The 19,683-nt window shown below is 36.9% G+C and overlaps 1 protein-coding gene across 1 annotated transcript in view; it reads right to left on the bottom strand.

Annotated features, from left to right (window-relative positions):
- Thsd7a (thrombospondin type 1 domain containing 7A) overlaps positions 1 to 19,683 on the bottom strand; it is a 420,538-nt gene that overhangs the window by 96,791 nt on the left and 304,064 nt on the right. Inside the window, exon 7 of the mRNA XM_085840819.1 lies at positions 5,346 to 5,540. Coding sequence (XP_085696945.1) covers positions 5,346 to 5,540 — 195 coding nt within the window. The remainder of the gene's footprint in view (positions 1 to 5,345; positions 5,541 to 19,683) is intronic.

The following is a 19,683-nucleotide window of genomic DNA, read 5'->3' as shown; positions in this document are numbered from 1 at the left end:
ATTCTACAAGTAATGTCAGAATTATATGAGATGTAATATGATAAAGGTCGACAGAAGTAAGATTCATTGTGTTTTAGAGACTTAAAAGGACTGGAGGAAGGATGCATTTAGATGAACTAAGAAGAACTAGAATAAAAGAAGTTTCTGAGATGAGAAAGAAGAGATCATTTTATCTAAGCAAAAGTCAAAATAAATACAAAAGAGTTCACCCAGACATGACCTTGGGAAGGTCATGTTGAATGTTAGAGTGTAGCATTCATATGAGAAAGTAAATGTGTGTAAGATAAGGAAGGGGATGGGGTGTGCATTAGGAACAAGTGACGTCTGTGCTTCTACTGTCACCTTCTGTTGCAGCATAAGCCCTCTCTTGACTGACCACTGCTGGCATCAAGATGAGTGGGTCCAGGACACACCTTAAGGGAACTGAATCCTAAAGCTCATTAGCAGAAGTGGGAAGGAGAGTCCTTATTGTGCAGCTTTCTCACATCCTCAGAAGCAAGGGGATGACGACATGATACCGTCTACTTAGAGACATCAACTGATGTTCACATCCACACATATCCTGGATCTGTGGTTTGTTTGAATTCTCTAAGAAACACAGCTGCTCTGTGGCTCTAATAATCAAAATCACTAAACTGTAAAACATGAAAATATTACAGTTCAGAAAATAGAACTATTACTTCTTCCATGTTTTTCACTGTAAAGTATGGTTTCCGAAGGCTTCTAATTATTTGAGAAAATTGGCCTAATTCTGCTTCAATCTGCATCTATTCTCTGCACGTGACACATATAAAGGCACGCTGACATTTGTCTCAGGAAGTTATATCAGGTCACTTTGAACTTTGCAAACAAATATTTTCTCACTTTTCACTAGTGAGGAGGATACATGCACATCACTGTTAGTTTCACAAATGAAGTTTGTTGAACTTTTATGTGAGTAGAAAACAAGAAGTAAAAAATCTGACCCCTGGATGGTCTCAAGTCCCTTCTCATGTGTCTGTCTGTCTGTCTGTCTGTCTGTCTGTCTGTCTGTCTATCTTCCTCCAGAGCAGTCTACCTCGTCTTTGGGACAAGCTTTCACTGAGACTAATGCTCAATGCTTAGGTGATGATGATCTAGTAGGCCACGGACATCCATCTGACTCTGTTGCCCTATCTCTGGGATACTGGCTAACTCCACAACACCTACATTCCTTTTCATGAGTGTTGGGGATGGCCCTCATCTTTGCAGGGCACACACTTCCTCACAGAGCTCTCTTCAGCAAACTCTTCCTTTACCTAGTTTAAGTTGAAGAATTCCAGTCAACTTTTTTCTATGTTCAGGTCATGACGCTTCCACTTGTGACTTGGATTCCTAATAATATTTCAGTATGAATTGCTTTACAGATGTTTTCTGTGTATTTCTGATACTATGCTGTATAAAGTTATCTAATATTATATGGAAAGAAAATATAAACAAGCTATTTTCATTTTTATATTTTCTTTTAAATTCTTTTGAGTTAACTTCATAATTGTAGCACAGAATTATTTTCCTCGACCATTTGTAAGAAACTGATGAATGAGATTCAGTACTCTGGACAATTTGATGTACACCTCCTATAAGTAAGACATCCCCCATACATAACTACATCTAGTACCCTCAGCCCCATCCAAACTTCCAACTATTCACAAATAGGATTTACTTCAGAATCAAGTATCACATTTAGGTGTCTTGTTAATTGTTTGTCTCCTATAATTGGAAATGTTTCTTCTCTACTTTCCTAATTTTAATAGGCAATTCTGGAGATTTCATGTCCACTCTATTTAATTATGTAATGATTTTCTGATGCTTTGTAAGATTCTATGCATATAATTCTGACAAGGTATCCCAGAAGTGATGCCATGTTGTTATTGCAGAACCGTGAGGAGACGAGATTTGGAGTTTCTATTACTCACAATTACTTGAATAACTAGATTAAGCAAGATGTCTTTGTTTTAAAGACTTCTCTCTTTTTAATGTATATGTGTGTGCCTGTATGTGTGCATATCATCATGTGTTGGTGCCTGGGGGGATCAGCGGGAAGTTGCAGTTTCTCTAGAGGTAGAGTTACAGGTAGTTATGAAGTGTCCAATGTGGACGCCAGGAACTCTGGTCCTCTGGAAGAGTAGTAAGTGCTCTTAACTGCCGAACTATCTCTCCAGCTCCCCTTACTAGAGCATGACTCCTTCCATATGGGACCCCCAGAGATGGGACTGCCTCTCCCTAACTGGAAGCAAATACTCCAGGGCAGAGAGAGGATAACTGCCACAAAAATAAAAGCAATCATCTCTAGATAGTGATGGTGGTGGTACTTCACAAAATAAGGACTTTTTCAGGATCTTACCAGAGCAGACTGGGATCATTATAAACCAGACTGATGTCTTGTCAAGGGTTTAACTATGTGTACCTCTTGACTATCCATTAACTTTTGCCCTGTTTAGCCCTCATTTGTGTTAATGACCAGAAAAACTGGCTAAAGGTTAGGCCCCTTGTCTTCTTGGCGTAGCTACATTTAATAAGTTTCCTATAAAATCTCTCCATTTTTTCAATGTAATCTATTGAAGTTATAGGTTACTGTTTGACAAGTCACAAAAATATAATTTCTTTTCTGAAGGATTCTATTTTGTTACATTGGTAAGATTCCTTGAAGATAAGGCCACCTTCTGGCCTAGAATTTCAGTAAGTTATGGTTATCATAAGATAGAATTAGAAGCCAAGACCTGGGACTGGGAAGGTAGCTCACAGGCAGAACACAAAGCTGTGTTTCAGTTCCTAGCACACATGCCTGACTTTTTGCTGCACTACAAGGACTACCATACCCATGCACTTGCTCTGTGCATGGATGTTTTTAGAACATTATATAATCTCATCTCAAAATACTACGTATCAATTTTATTTTGTGTTTTTTCTATACAGTTATCACAGTGTTTTCCATTAAAAAATCTGTGATATATTCCATGGTCAAATGTTGGTAGACTAATAAAATACCTACTTGTGTGAAATATCATTCATAAGAAAACACAATTTAAGACTTCTATAGGTGTAGTTTTCTCAAAAGAAAATAGAAACCACATTGAAAAATTCAGTATTGTAGCAATCTCATTCCCCATAAAATAAAATGTTTTTTCATCTCCAGCAAATAACAGGTACTACAGTCATTTAATTTGCAGATGAGATCTTTCTTAAGTGTTTCACAGTCATACTGGTTTTTGTAAATGTCATTGACAGAGACAAAGAGTAAGATGTTTACTTACAGAAATTCCAGTCTGCTTTCTACTTGTTTAGGTCCATTCACTTACAGTATGCTACTCAAACATCTACACCCTGGCCAGGGTGACTGGCTTATGATGCAGCTACTAGACTTAATTAAAAATTATTGAAGTCTCACCCTTTGAAATTAAGTGGGTGATATGCATCAAATACTAACTATGAATTCCTGCCTTTAAAACATTCCAGACCTTTAAGTATGAACTGTCCCATCTACAGACATAATGATCTGTTGCAGTTTTACAGACTCAGCAAAATCCTTGCTATGTGGCTCATGGGGGGTGAAAAGTCACTCATTACTAGTCACGGAGCAAATGTCTGCAGAGTGTAATGGGTTTACAGGAAGCAGGGTGACCACAGATCTAATTTTAATGAAACCCAAGATGTAACCTGAGCTGATAGAGTTTGAAGTCTGAAGGTAGTCTATTCAAACTGGGATTGATCTTGAAAACACAGAAAAGTGTTTTGTTTTTTTTTTTTCTCTCTCTAAAGTTTCTACTTTTTAAAAGGTTTTCTATTTTCTTTGCAGTTATATTTGTAGTGGGAAATACTTGAAGACACTATAAAAATTAAGAATTTTCCCATATTGTTGCTTACTATATGTTATATGTTGGACTTGTGTATTGAAGCCAAGGTAATTACAGAATTCATAGTTACTGTGTAAAGTAATAGCAAATATGACTAAACAGGATTAGGAGTTATTATCAGTAAATCACTTGAAAATAACAACAAAAAGGGGCAGAAATAACATAATCAATAAAATCCAGTTAATTTCAGGGATTCATAGGTATGTATGCTTATTATAAAGAGACATTGTGACCTCTCTGCCCTAAATGTGAAGAAAGGTCATTTAGTGTGGGATGCTGCAGTGCTGCAATCTCATTGCACAGAGAGAGTGCACCTTGTTATGAAAGAATTTGGCTCCTGTGTTCTTCCCCCTACCCTCCTCCTTTACAAAAAAACAAAAGTGTGACCTTGTCTTACTCAGTCACACAGAGGACAGATTAGCATTTGCAAAGCAGCTCAGAGGAGACTAGTGTCTGTATTTCTTGGAAATAAAGTTTGCAGGTGAGCTGTGATCTGTGACAATGCCTTATTCACCCTTAGGGTGAATCCAAGCTCCAGTCCTGTGAGTCTCAGAGCCTGTGCTCAAGAATATGAATGGTAGAAGACACACACAGTGTCAGACAAGCAATAGCCATGCTAAAAGTGAAAAATAACCATTGAACTGAGTACAGGGACCCAAATCTAGGAGTTAGAGAAATGACTGAAGGAGCTGAAGGGGTTTGTGACCCCATAGGAAGAACAACAATGACAACCAACCAGATCCCCCAGAGCTCCCAGGGACTAAACCACCCACCAAAGAGTACACAAGGAGGGACCCATGGCTCAAGCCCCATATGTAGTAGAGAATGGTGCTTTTGGTCATCAATGGGAGGAGAGGCCCTTGGTCCTGTGAAGGCTCAATGACCCAGTATACAGGAATGCCAGGGTGGGGAGGCATGAGCGGTGGGTGGGGGAATACCCTCATAGAAGCAGGGCGGGGATAGGGAGTTTCTGAGGCAGAAACCAGGAGAAGAGATATCATTTGAAATAAAGAAAATATCCAATAAAAATAAATAAATAAAACGTTTTTATTACTCATATGTGATAATTTTATGAGATATTACAGTGCCAAAGGATAAAACCAACTACTGAAATATAAGAAAAACAATGAAATGGTTGGATTTTTTTTTGAACCCATTTCTTGATGTATTGTTTTTTGTTTCTTTGTTTTTCCTTTGCATACTTTGAAGTAGAAAGACCCTGAATTATTAGGTGAATAGGGGAAAAAACTCAGATGCTTTTTAAAAAACCCTTTGTTTAAACCCTCTTTTAAAGATCCATTTTCAAGATTAATTATTAAGAAGAGAATCAAACTACACAGGGAGATATTAAATATCATTCACTGCTGGATTTCTGTCAACCCATTTTCATAAAATGTCATCTTAAACAGGATACACAATGTAAATTATCATCAATTTCTAGAAAACAGTCACATCTGAGAATGGAGACCTTACCTTCTTCACCTGCATAGGCCAAAATTGACCGGGCTCGGGTCTGTTTCCCTTCTGTGGTTTTCCCAGAGCAGGTATGTGAACAGGAGGACCACGAGGACCATGCACTGAGCACACAGTCCTTCGGGCATGGAGCATCACAGGCCACAGGGATAGGAAAGATTGCATCTCTGCAGAGCTGTCTGTCCACTTCTTCTCCTGGGAAACACATGACCACCAATGGTTTATTTTTATTAAGTCCATCTCAATGAGTGATTTTTAAAAAGGCAGGTGTCCAGTAAAATCAGACTATTTTTATAAACTATTAATTAAAAATGAAATGAAAAAAGGACATGGTGAAATGTTAAAACTATAGAAAAATATAAACCTATAAACAGACACATAAATCATCAAATAAATGATTTTTTAAATCTTTCAGAAGCATAGACATAAAAATCAAGATCATTACTGAAAGTACAGTGTCTTCTTATAAGTGAGTTTTATAATTATAATATTAATGTACAATGAAGAACATCATAAAATTATGTTGACTTTCTGATTACTTGTTCAATTCTGAAATGATTTACAAACAGTGGTAGAGGGCTATATCAATGTTTTCATGAACCAATTCACAGATATGTCTACAAATGCTTTTGAGTCAGCCAGAGAAGTTGTTTTTATACAACAATCCACATTTCTCTGTTTTGAAAATTATTTTTTTCTATTGGAAATAGCAAGGAAATATAAATGATAGAATAGAATCACCATGCCTTGCTGAAAATGGCCATATGGGCGAAAGGGAAGAATGGAGATACGATGGAGCATGTGTAGACATAAGAAGGTATATCAACCTGATTCAAAGTCAGCAGCAATCTCTGTGAGTCTCCAGCTAAAGAGCTGCTTGCTTTACAGTATAAAAACAGTCTGTCTTTTTGCCCCCAGACTGTAGAAGTTACTTAAAAACTAACATTTACCATTTGAATAGGAAATGCTTCCCCACAGGCTTATGACTGAATGATTAGTCCCCAGCAGGGGGAGCTACATTAGGAGATGGTATCTGGATTGAGGAACCGTGTGACCCAGGGAAAGGCATGTCTTTGGGACTGTAAGCTATCTGCAGTTCTTCTCTGCTTCCTGTCCACCCTAAAGCAAACAGCCCCTTTCTCCTTGTGATGTGGTATTCAGCCTCATAATCAGCCCTGAATTAGTAGAATAAAAGAGCATGGATTTAAATCCCTAAAATTGTGAGCCCAAAGAATTAATTCTGTCCTTCAGGTTGTTTTGTGATGCGTTTTGTACACAGTGATAAGACAAGTTACCAACAGAACATTTAATTAATATTTTATGAACAAATGAAATGAGATAAACAAAAGGCCAGAGAAAGGGAAAGTATTACTCTTAATAAAGAACAAGGAGAAGCAAGGAAACTATGAGAAAATGGGGTAGGAGAAGGGTGTTACAAGTTTAGACTCTGACTTTATTATAAACTGGGTTCCCTAGTTACAAATGTTTCTGCTATTTGCCATAGAATCTATTGGCAATCCTCATAAATTTATAAAAATCGTAAGTTTTGCATTGGACATTGAGGGGAGGAAGGTTACTGACCAGACCACTTTTGACAACCATTACACAAACAAACCCAAGCTAATTTTGTCTAGCTGAGAGTAAGGAGTGTCGTTATACTGCACGCTCTTTCAGTCACATATTTGAAAAATGAGACAGAAAATCAGAAGTCAATTGAAAATGTTCTAACGTTTTAATAGCTCCTACTTCAAAATGCATTTATGTGTTAACAGCCACCAGTATGTACAGTCTTAAGTCATTGGACTTCTTTACAAAGGTTCATTAGAATAATATCTGAGGCAACAGGGCTCATTCTATCTTTATGACTCTGATTTCCGAAATACTGCCATTAATAGCTATGGAGTTTAACATATATCCCACTAGACAATATGATTGATAGATATGTTGGTGGTAAGGGTAAAAAAAAACATTATTTTGAATAAGGCAGTTAAAATTTTATAACTTATGTAATAATAATGACTCCATTTTTTTTTTCTGTTAAACTGAGCCTTTCTTAGACTGAGGGGGTAATTTTTAGTACACCGTCTGTCTACTTCTCTCTCGATTATTTTGTAGTGTCCTGTGGAGTGACAGCAATCTTTGAACCTGAAGTTGATAGTTAACAAGTATCCCAATTCTATATCTTATCTGATAATTTCCAATCCTTCTCTCTCAGAAAATTATCATTTTGCAGCAGCTGAGAACCATCCTCCCTAAATGTTACAATAGTGCCCTGGTCTCCCACCTCTATGAGGTGGGATGATATCTAACTGCCTTGTGTGGTGGTATGCAAATACAGATGGCCCATAGGGCAAAGCACTGAAACTCAGAAACAGCTCATTCTGAGAGTCAGATTCCATTGATCAAAGCTCTTCCCAGGGCTCTCTGGTACCTTCCCATTAGCCCACCCTCATGCTTAAAACATTCTTAGTCTTTTGTTTCTGCCAGTTTGATTTCAGTCTCTCCCCATTGTAACTGTATAAAATACACTTCTTTTATTCCTTTTTATTTATTCTTCTCTTGTATATTACATATCCAAGAGAATGCAATTTCCCTTCCCTTCCTCTCTCCACATATCCCTCTCCTTCACCCCTCATTTCATCCAGATTCACCCACTTTACCCTCCCCTCAGATAAGAACAGGCCTCCCAAAGATATCAACCAAATAAAGTGTAACAAGCTAGAAGAAGACCAGGTACATTCTTATGTCAAGGCTGGAGGCAGCCCTGTAGGAGGAAAAGGGCCCCAAAGAGGTGAAAGAGTCAGAGACAGCCCCAGTTTCCACTCTTAGGAATCCCACAATCACACCAAGCTACAGAACCAAAACATATATGCAGAGGACCTAGGTCAGACCCATACAGGCTCTATGATTTCTGTGACCCACTTGAGTCCCAGTCAGTTGATTCTGTGGGCCATGTTTTCTGATATTCTTGTTCTCTCTGGAACCTCCAGTTCGTCCTCCCTGTCCTCTGTAGGATTCCGAAGCTCTGCCTAATATGTGGCTGTGGGACTCTGTATCTGCTCTCATTATTGATGCAATTTTTACTTGACAACTTCTTTATGCAATTCATGATATGAAAAGTATCTCTAGCTTCCTGTTTATGCAGTTATATACTTACCTGTTGATATTTAAATATCACTAACCAACATAGTTTTTTACAATATTAAGTGATTTTTCTTCTATCTTTGTTTTATGCCATGAGTTTCTCACAATGATATCCTCTCTGTCACCTTTCTCAATTTTGTTATTATTTCAAATCCCTTACAAGACCACCACAAAAGGGGTCAAGTGTCTTTGAATTCAATGGGCCCATCCTTCTGTTGTCTTCAAATTTGTAATCCAGGCTTTAATGTGATCATTATGAGCTCTATTGGCTTTTTTTTTTTTTAAGTTAGAATCTATCCTAACCAAGTGTAGCAAATAACATGACTTATGAATAAATGATGAATGCTGAGGCCTAAATGGAATTTTAACTGAATTTCCTTGTTTGAATTTCAGGTCCTATGATATCATTTGGTCCCTAAGTAAGCAAGATATAACAATCATTGCTGACCTGGCTAAGAACTCTTGTGTTAAGAAGGAAAAGAGGCATGTTTAAGATCTGCAAGTTTCAACATGATGGTCTGTTGACTTTTGCTATTGTTAATGTCAACTGCTTTGCTAGATTTTTAGTGTATGCTTTTTATATACATCATTTGATGTGAAGATCGAAATCCTATGTCTTTTTAGAAGAAAGGAGTGGAAAGTAATTTCTTCATATCTATCAACTGAAGTTAGTACTTGATTTTTGCCTTTTCATGCTGTGATTGTGTCTTTCTGAATGTCACAGTCCCTTTTGCTTTGTTTATTTTAAGCAGTTAAACTTTCAGTATTCCCTAGTTGCCTGTAATTCTTTATTTAGTATTGAGCCCTCATGAGCTCTGCTGTTCCAAGTTAGCATGCTGTTTCCTTTGTTCAGGTCATGTTTAGGCAGCCATGATGGTGAGACCTCATGAATGTTGTTTCTGACATTCATAGGAGACAAAAATTTTGCCAGCAAACTTCCTGTTCCTTCTACTTTTGCAATCTTCACACCCCTTCTTCCACAATAATCCTTGAGCTTTAGGTGTGGGAAATATGTTATAGATCCATTTTTTGTAACCTAACCGGGATCCACAAATTTGCATTTCAATTGATTGTAGTTTTCTGCAATTGTTTTCATGTGTTGGCAAGAAAATGTTTCCTGCTGAGGGGTGAGGACTATATTTATTTGCAGGTGTAATAATAGATTGTCAGAATGAATTTAAAACTAGGTTAGTAAAATATAGATAGTAGGTTCTCTGGGTTCCATTATTTAACTAGCCTTGAATAGTTGGATAAATTTCCTGTACCAAGACCCACCTTCCTCCTTTTGAACATTGACACAGGAGGTCTACTCACTTTCTTTGAGTTAATTTTGTATGCAGACACTTTCTTGAATGTGTTTATAAGCTGTAGTTCTCTGGTAGAATTTTTTTTGGGTCACTTATGTATACAACTAGAATATCATCCACAAATTGTGATACTTTGACTTATCCTTTTCCAATTTGTATCTCCCTTGATCTCCTTTAGTTGTCTTACTTGAATATTCTCTTTGTTTTTAGCTAATTGGCTGCTAACCCCGAGCCCAAAATACATACATGGTATGTGCTCACTTATAAGTGTACATTAGCCATAAAGTACAGAATAACCATTCTACAATTCACAGGCACAAAGAAAGTAGGTAATAAGGAGGTCCCAAGGGAGGATGTGTGAATTTTCTCAGAAGGGGAAACTAAATATTCATCTGAGGTAGATAGAGAGAGGGAACTAGGTAGGAGAGTAAGAAGGAACCAGGGAGAGTAATCAAGTGTGGAAAGAAATGAGTTGAGAATTGAAATCTGGGTGGGAAGGCATCTCTAGTGATAAGCTAGAGGCTGGGATAGGAGAGTCTATGGGGGTGACCCTATCTTAGATTCTGATCAGAGGGGGATATTCATACTGAAATGGCTTCTTCTTGGTGTCAGGCAGGATTTCCAGAGTTGGGAGGGGGGCATTAATCCATCCACAACACCTTTAACCCAAAACTTGTCTTGCCTACAGATGCTTAGGGATAAAGATGGAGCAGAGACCGGGGGAACAGCCAATCAATGATTGCTTTAATTTAAGACCCAACCCCTGGGAGAGAGCTAACCCCTGACACTATTAATCATACTCTTCCATGCCTGCAGACAGGAAACTAGAATTTCTGTCTCTGGAGAGGCTTCATCCAGCAGATTCAGAGTCTCCAGGCCCCGGGGTGTCATGTGGAAGAGTGGGGGACAGAGTGAGCAAGTTGGAATGGTCAAGGATACCAGAAGAAGACCCATATATCTTGTAACCACGGGGTCTCACAGATACTGGGCTACCAACCAGAGAGCATGTAGGTGCTGGAATTAGATCTCCTACATATTTGTAGCAAACATGAAGCTTGTTGTTTACATGGTTCCTCTAACAAATTGAACAAGAACTGTCTTTGTCTCAGTTCCTGGATACCCTTCCCCTTACTTGGAGAACCTGGTTGGGAAAGGATGTGCCTAGACCTGCTAGTACTAGATGCTCCAGGGTAGGGTAGTACCCAAAGGGGTTACCTCTTCTCTGAGGAATAAAAGGAAGAGGCAATAGGGAGATTTGTAGGGGTAGGATTGGGAAGACAGGGGGGGGGGGAGGCTGTGATTGGATACAACGTGAATTTAAAAATAAATTTAAAAAGGAGAAAAACATTTTATTTTTTCAACAAAGTAGCTAGCACAATGTCTGCCACACATTTGGTCAACCTTGTTTGATGTAATAATACTGTGACTAATTTCATCATCTGTCCAAAGAGGGGATGGCATCCCTCTCACACCACTGTGGGGATGAATAAGGCTCATTCTTAGCTCCACTGTGTTCTAATTAACTTGGAATAACATGCTAAACATATTTTTGTAATTCTACTTACAAATAGACTTGTACAAAGGTACTTTACTGGTAAATACCATTGTACTAGACTCATAGCATAAGTTGATTTTCTATCATTAGATTTGCAAAGATAATAAAATGGTAAGTAAATGAAGAAAATGCTAATTTGTCACATACTATTAAGTGACATGGTTATTTTTTAGAACTTAGATTTGTGGTATAATAATCTTTTGGATTTATTTATTTATTTATTTATTTATTTATTGTGTTGAGGGCATAACCACGAAGCATCTTATCTCCTGCTTTATCAGCCCTTCATTGGTTGAAAGGGATATCATAAGTTAGGATAATTCACTCACAGTGATCAAAAGAGGCATGAAGACACTGGCTAACTATAATGCTCCATAGTATATTATTTATGGACCAGATAATTAACTTGGAATTTAAGAAGCTGTATGAGTTGAAATAGCTGTGCAGAACTACAGTCAATTATTGTCCTCTCTGGGGCATCTTCAAGATAAGAAAGTCAGTACATCTTTGACTTGCTCCAATACTGCTGCACTGAACTGATCAACAAGAATTATAGCCTCAAATAAGAGAAGTAATATATTATGGACTTCTTTAAGAGCAATCAATACAATTACCCAAATCAGTCACATTTATTATAATCTATCAACTTAATAAAGCTATCTTAAAAAAAAAAACAAAAAACCTTGTGCTCAAAAGTAGCTGCATCATAGAACTTATTTTCCTTGTGATGACACACAAATCCCTGGCTATTCTGTATTATCCCTCCTTGTAACACACTAAAACATATTGTAGGTGCTAGATCAGTTAGTGCCTCAAAGAACCAAGTAGGATCCTTTGTGGATGAGGGATTATGGGGTGGCTATTTTTCCCTCTTATCAAAAATAGATTCTTTCCTCATAACTATATCCTCTTTATTCCTCCAAATTCCTATCTACTTCCTCTCGAGCCTAAATCCAGAGTAGTTAATTTTTAAGGTTTTAGTTACCATGATTGGTTGTTGTTTAAGATTCTTATAGTTTTCATGTTCCCTGAACATGACAACCAGTCTTCCCATCACATTGCTGTGACTTACATCATACCCAGTAATGGCTCTCTGTCCTTCTCCTGATCAAGCGTGTATTCATACCTGCTATATTCTAAAGAATTCCACTATACGCTTCCCTTGGTATAATCTTTCTAGTGAATCTATCTTATTTATATATTTCTAAAGAACATGGCTTAGTAGGTTTATACAGCTTAGAAAAAATTGCCATTATAATCATGTATGGTTAAGTTCTCAAGATCAAACACTTAAATAATCTTTACCATATTATTTTCTACATATCTTTTGGATACATTTTTCATGGCTACAAAAATAAAACATATATGAAATATATATATATATATATATATATATATATGGTACAAAATGATATACTATACCTATGTACATTCATATATGCATGCATATATACATGCACATACATATATAAATATATATGTGTATATATACATATATGTGTATATACACATATATATATACATGTATATATATACACACATACACATATATACATATATATACATACACACACATACACACACACACACACACACATATATATATATATATATATATATATATATACATACACACACACATACACACATATATATATATATTGCATTCTCACTTTGTAGACCAGGCTGAACTCAAACCAGGATTAAAGGTGTGTGTGTTACTTTATCAGAACAGTCACTGTAGTGATTGTTTTTTAGAAACTTACAATGTATGAACCAATCTATGGTTTTAACAGGTAAGTTATGTGAAAAATATAGAAATATACTTGACATTGTGATCTTGCCAAAATTCATAAGAAAAGTGACTTAGATTACACATATTACATAAACACATACTGAGTATGAGAATATAGAATTGGTGTCAGCTGATTAATACAAATCTTGAATTAATAGAGTCTAACTACACATGGATGATGGGGAACACAGTGGAGTCTGAGCAGTATTGTATGGTAAGGTACTCTTCATGAATGAAAACGAGAAAGAGTCCCATATAAATGCAGGAGACTGATCTTCCTGAAAAGTCTTGCAAGCAGAATTCAAAGAATTAACCACCCCTGATAAACATTTCTAAAACTGTCTTCACTACCTTCTGAGAGAGACAACATATGAAAGATTGAAAAGTTGAAACCTAAAGATTAGGCCAAGTGTCATAGCCAAGCAGTTGAAATCCATCTTTTCAGTCTGTATACCTACAGTGCAATGGTTACTAGTTAATCTTGGTATTTTATTCATTTGTCTCTGTGCCATGTCTTCATTGTTGTGACAATCACCCAAGAGAAGCCATGTGAAGGGAAGAATGATTTCCTTTGTCTTATGGATTCAGAAATTTAGTTCCGTGGTTCCTTGGAATCATTACTTTCTGTGGCAAGTTAGTCAATGACATGGAGCCTGAGGCGAGCAAAACACTTATTCATGGTAGACAACAGGCTAACAGTGATAGAGGGTCTGAGACCACCTAAATGCATGCTGGGTTATCCCCTTTATGCTAGGTTCCACCACCTTCCAAAACAGTGCCACAAGATAGGGGCCATATAGTTAGCACATGAGCTATTATTCTGGGGATATTTCAGATTAAAAACCACAACTTTATGAAGGCTATTGTCTTCCACATTATAAACAACAAATGTGTTTTTAAAAACCTCAGTTCATCTAACTATTATTTAATATTTATAAGGATTTTTTTCTGATATATAAAAATGTATGGAGGTAATGCCAAATACACAAAGCAGTTTGACAATTTAAATAGAAAGCTACATCAAACCAAACCATGGTTACTGAGTATTTTCAGAAACAAGGTTGAGTCTCCTAGGAATACATTCATATATCTATAAAGAAAAACTTGATCAGCCTGTCCAAATTGGAATTCAGAAACAACTCAACACATATCAAAATTAAAAGATAATGAAAACAAATATTCTAGATAATGAAGAAAAAATTGCAGCTCACATATTTCAATTCTGTTAAGGAATTCTTAGCTCTTCCTATCTTCTGGATCCAACAGAAAACTACACAACTGGGTGGATGAAGAGTTTAGGACTTTTATTTATGAGATACAAAATCTTCCTTTGTTTCTTTGTTTCTTTCTTTCTTTGTTTCTTTCTTTCTTTGTTTCTTTCTTTCTTTCTTTCTTTCTTTCTTTCTTTCTTTCTTTCTTTCTTTCTTTCTTTTAGCTGTGCAGGCTTGAATGATTTTTTTGTGTCCTGCCTTGAGTGATGCTGTTAGGTGCTGTGAGGAGACCTCAAGCAAGCTCCAAAGTTGAGATATGCCTTTTAGAAAAATGTTTCCCCTTCTAGTTTCCATCTGCACCTAGAGTTGACCCTGTGCCACAGCTCTCCATATCCAAATTACTTCTGGAGAGAACTGGTCTGCCAGGAGTGCTGACATACCTGAGAACACAGGTGAGACCAGCAATTCTGCTCAAATTCCTGGCCCAAGAGGAACCCGAGCAGAGCCATAGAGAACTTTAAGAAGGACATAAATAACTCCTTGAAAGAAATATAGGAGAACACAGGTAAACAGTAGAAACCCTTAAAGAGAAAACACAAAAATCCCTTAAAGAATTACAGGAAAACACAGCCAGACAAGTGAAGGAATTGAACAAAATCTTCCAGGATCTCAAAATGGAAGTAGAAACAATAAAGAAATCACAAAAGGAGACAACTCTGGAGTAGAAAACCTAGGAAAGAGGTAAGGAGTTATAGATGTGAGCATCACCAAAAGAATACAAGACATAGAAGAGAGAATCTCGGTGCAGAAGATAACATAGAAAACATTGATACAACAGCCAAAGAAAATGCAAAATCCAAAAAGCTCCTAACTAAAAACACCCAGAAAATCCAGGACACAATGTGAAGACTAAACCTAAGAATAATAGGTATAGGAGGGAACGAAAAATCCCAATTTGAAGGGCCAGTAAATATCTTCAATAAAATTATAGAAAAAAACTTCTCTAACCTAAAGAAAGAGATGCCCCAAAACATACAAGAAGCCTACAGAATTCCAAATAGATTGGACCAGAAAAGAAATTCCTCCTGTCCCATAATAGTCAAAACATCAAATCCACAAAACAAAAAAAGAATATTAAAAGCAGTAAGGGAAAAAGTTCAAGTATCATATAAAGGCAGACCTATCAGAATTACACCAAACTTCTCCCCAGAGATTATGAATGCTAGAAAATCCTGGGCAGATGTTATACAGATCCTAAGAAAACACAAATGCCAACCCATGCTACTATACCCAGTAAAACTCTCAATTAACATAGATGGAGAAAACAAGATATTCCATGACAAAACCAAATTTACACAGTATCTTTCCACAAATTCAGCCCTACAAAGGATAACAGACAGAAAACTCCAACACAAGAAGAGAAACTGCACCCTAGAAAAACCAAGAAATTAATCTTCTTCCAACAATCTGAAAAGATGATAGCCACACAAATATAATTCCATCGCTAGCAACAAAGTAACAGGAAGCCACAATCACTATCCCTTAATATCTATTAACATCAATGGACTCAGTTCCCCAATAAAACAACATAGACACACAAACTGGATATGTAAACAGAACCCAGGATTTTGTTGCATACAGGAAATACACCTCAGGGAAAAATACAGACACTACCTCAGAGTAAAGGGCTCAAAATAATTTTCCAAGCAAATGGTCCCAAGAAACAAGCTGGAGTATCCATTCTAATAATAAATAAAATCAACTTTCAACCAAAAGTTATTAAAAATGATAAGGAAGGAGATCTATAAATGATTTTGACACACTGAGGGATGGAATCTACTTTTTCTGTTCACTACTCATTAAATGTACACACATGCATACATACTTAACAGTATGTATAAAGTTATTGTTACTATTCCAAACCAAATTCTTGTGATCATTTTTATAATTGGAATACTCATACATAAAAATTAATTGAAAGAATATTATTCTGACTCAGATTTCCATTTTAACTTATTTCAGAAAATGACTTTATAAATCTTTTCCACTGTTGATCTTAAGCCCCAAGTTGAAGAGACATTCAACAGAGACATTAGGAAAACAATCTGGGCTCTTATTGTTTCTTGTCCTATAAATAGAAACTATATTGAGGTTTAAAAACAATAACATCGGAGTAGGGCCACAAGCCTCTTCGGGTCTGACCAGCACCTGGGTAGCTAGAGCACAGGGTCGGCTGACACCCGCCAGCTACCCACTACACCCGCCATAGGATTTTGAGACTTCTGGTGAGTGGAACACAGAGTCTGCTCCAATCTTTAAACAGTGACAACAATAACAACTAATCCCAGATTACCAGATGGCGAAAGGTAAATTTAATAATCTTACTAACAGAAACCAAGACCACTCACCATCATCAGAACCCAGCACTCCCACTTCGCCCAGTCCAGGGCACCCCAACACACCGGAAAAGCTAGACCCGGTTCTTAAAGCATATCTCACGATGATGGTAGAGGACATCAAGAAGGACTTTAATAACACACTTAAAGAAATACAAAAGAACACTGGTAAACAGGTAGAAGACATTAAAGAGGAAGCACAAAAATCCCTTAAAGAATTGCAGGAGAACACTGGTAAACAGGTAGAAGACATTAAAGAGGAAGCACAAAAATCCCTTAAAGAATTGCAGGAGAACACTGGTAAACAGGTAGAAGACATTAAAGAGGAAGCACAAAAATCCCTTAAAGAATTGCAGGAGAACACTGGTAAACAGGTAGAAGACATTAAAGAGGAAGCACAAAAATCCCTTAAAGAATTGCAGGAGAACACTGGTAAACAGGTAGAAGACATTAAAGAGGAAGCACAAAAATCCCTTAAAGAATTGCAGGAGAACACTGGTAAACAGGTAGAAGACATTAAAGAGGAAGCACAAAAATCCCTTAAAGAATTGCAGGAAAACCAGACCAAACAGGTGATGGAAATGAACAAAACCATACTAGACCTAAAAAGGGAAGTAGAAACAATGAAGAAAACCCAAATTGAGGCAACACTGGAGATAGAAACACTAGGAAAGAAATCTGGAACCATAGATACGAGCATCAGCAACAGAATACAAGAGATGGAAGAGAGAATCTCAGGTACAGAAGACTCCATAGAGAACATCGGCATGACAATCAAAGAAAATACAAAATCCAAAAAGATCCTAACTCAAAATATCCAGGAAATCCAGGACAAAATGAGAAGACCAAACCTACGGATAATAGGAGTAGATGAGAATGAAGATTTTCAACTCAAAGGACCAGCAAATATATTCAACGAAATTATAGAAGAAAACTTCCCAAACCTAAAGAAAGAGATGCCCATGAACATACAAGAAGCTTACAAAACTCCAAATAGACTGGACCAGAAAAAAAATTCCTTCCGACACATAATAATCAGAACAACAAATGCACTAAATAAAGATAGAATACTAAAAGCAGTAAGGGAAAAAGGTCAAGTAACATATACAGGCAAGCCTATCAGAATTACACTGGATTTTTCACCAGAGACTATGAAAGCCAGAAGGGCCTGGACAGATGTTATACAGAAACTAAGAGAACACAATTTCCAGCCCAGGCTACTATACCCAGCCAAACTCTCAATTACCATAGATGGAGAAAACAAAGTATTCCACGATAAAACCAAATTCACACATTATCTTTCCACTAATCCAGCACTTCAAAGGATAATAACAGAAAAAAAAAATACAAGGACGGAAACCACTTCATAGAAAAAGCAAGAAGGTAATCGTTCAACAAACCTAAAAGAAGACAGCCACAAAAACAGAACACCAACTCTAACAACAAAAATAAAAGGAAGCAACAATTACTTCTCCCTAATATCTCTTAATATCAATGGACTCAACTTCCCAATAAAAAGACATAGACTAACAGGCTGGCTACAGAAACAGGACCCAACATTTTGCTGCTTACAGGAAACTCATCTCAGAGAAAAAGATAGACACTATCTCAGAATGAAAGGCTGGAAAACAATTTTCCAAGCAAATGGTAGGAAGAAACAAGCTGGAGTAGCCATTATAATATCTGATAAGATTGACTTCCAACCCAAAGTCATCAAAAAGACAAGGAAGGGCACTTCATTCTCATCAAAGGTAAAATCCTCCAAGAGGAACTATCAATTCTGAATATCTATGCGCCAAATACAAGGGCAGCCTCATTCATTAAAGATACTTTAGTAAAGCTCAAAGCACACATTGCACCTCACACAATAATAGTGGGAGACTTCAACAAACCACTTTCACCAATGGACAGATCATGGAAACAGAAACTAAACAGGGACACAGTGAAACTAACAGAGGTTATGAAACAAATGGATCTGACAGATATCTACAGAACATTTTATCCTAAAACGAAAGGATATACCTTCTTCTCAGCACCTCATGGTACCTTCTCCAAAATTGACCACATAATTGGTCACAAAACAAGCCTCAATATATACAAAAATATTGAAATTGTCCCATGCACCCTATCAGATCACCATGGACTAAGACTGATCTTCAATAACAAAATAAATAATAGAAAGCCAACACACACGTGGAAACTAAACAACACTCTTCTCAATGATACCTTGGTCAAGGAAGGAATAAAGAAAGAAATTAAGGACTTTCTGGAGTTTAATGAAAATGAAGCCACAACATACCCAAACTTATGGGACACACTGAAAGCATTTCTAAGAGGAAAACTCATAGCTCTGAGTGCCTCCAGAAAGAAACTAGAGAGAGCACACATTAGCAGCTTGACAACACACCTAAAAGCTCTAGAACGAAAGGAAACAAATTCACCCAAGAGGAGTAGACAGCAAGAAATAATCAAACTCAGGGGTGAAATCAACAAGTGGAAACAAGAAGAACAATTCAAAGAATCAACCAATCGAGGAGCTGGTTCTTTGAGAAAATCAACAAGATAGATAAACCCTTAGCCAGACTCACTAGAGGGCATAGGGAAAGTACTCTAATTAACAAAATCAGAAATGAAAAGGGAGACATAACAACAGACCCTGAAGAAATCCAAAACACCATCAGATCATTCTACAAAAGGCTATACTCAACAAAACTGGAGATCCTGGATGAAATGGACAAGTTTCTAGACAGATACCAGGTACCAAAGTTAAATCAAGATCAGGTTAATGATCTAAACAGTCCCATATCACCTAAAGAAATAGAAGCAGCCATTAATAGTCTCCCAACCAAGAAAAGCCCAGGACCAGATGGGTTTAGTGCAGAGTTCTATCAAACTTTCAAAGAAGAACTAATCCCAGTTCTTCAGAAACT

Source organism: Mus caroli, unplaced genomic scaffold (assembly GCF_978045245.1).
Source record: "Mus caroli unplaced genomic scaffold, Mus_caroli_1 scaffold_7, whole genome shotgun sequence".
NCBI classification, from domain to species: Eukaryota; Metazoa; Chordata; class Mammalia; order Rodentia; family Muridae; genus Mus; species Mus caroli.
Note: the sequence above shows the minus strand (reverse complement) of the source record. Positions and strands in the feature narration are given on the sequence as shown.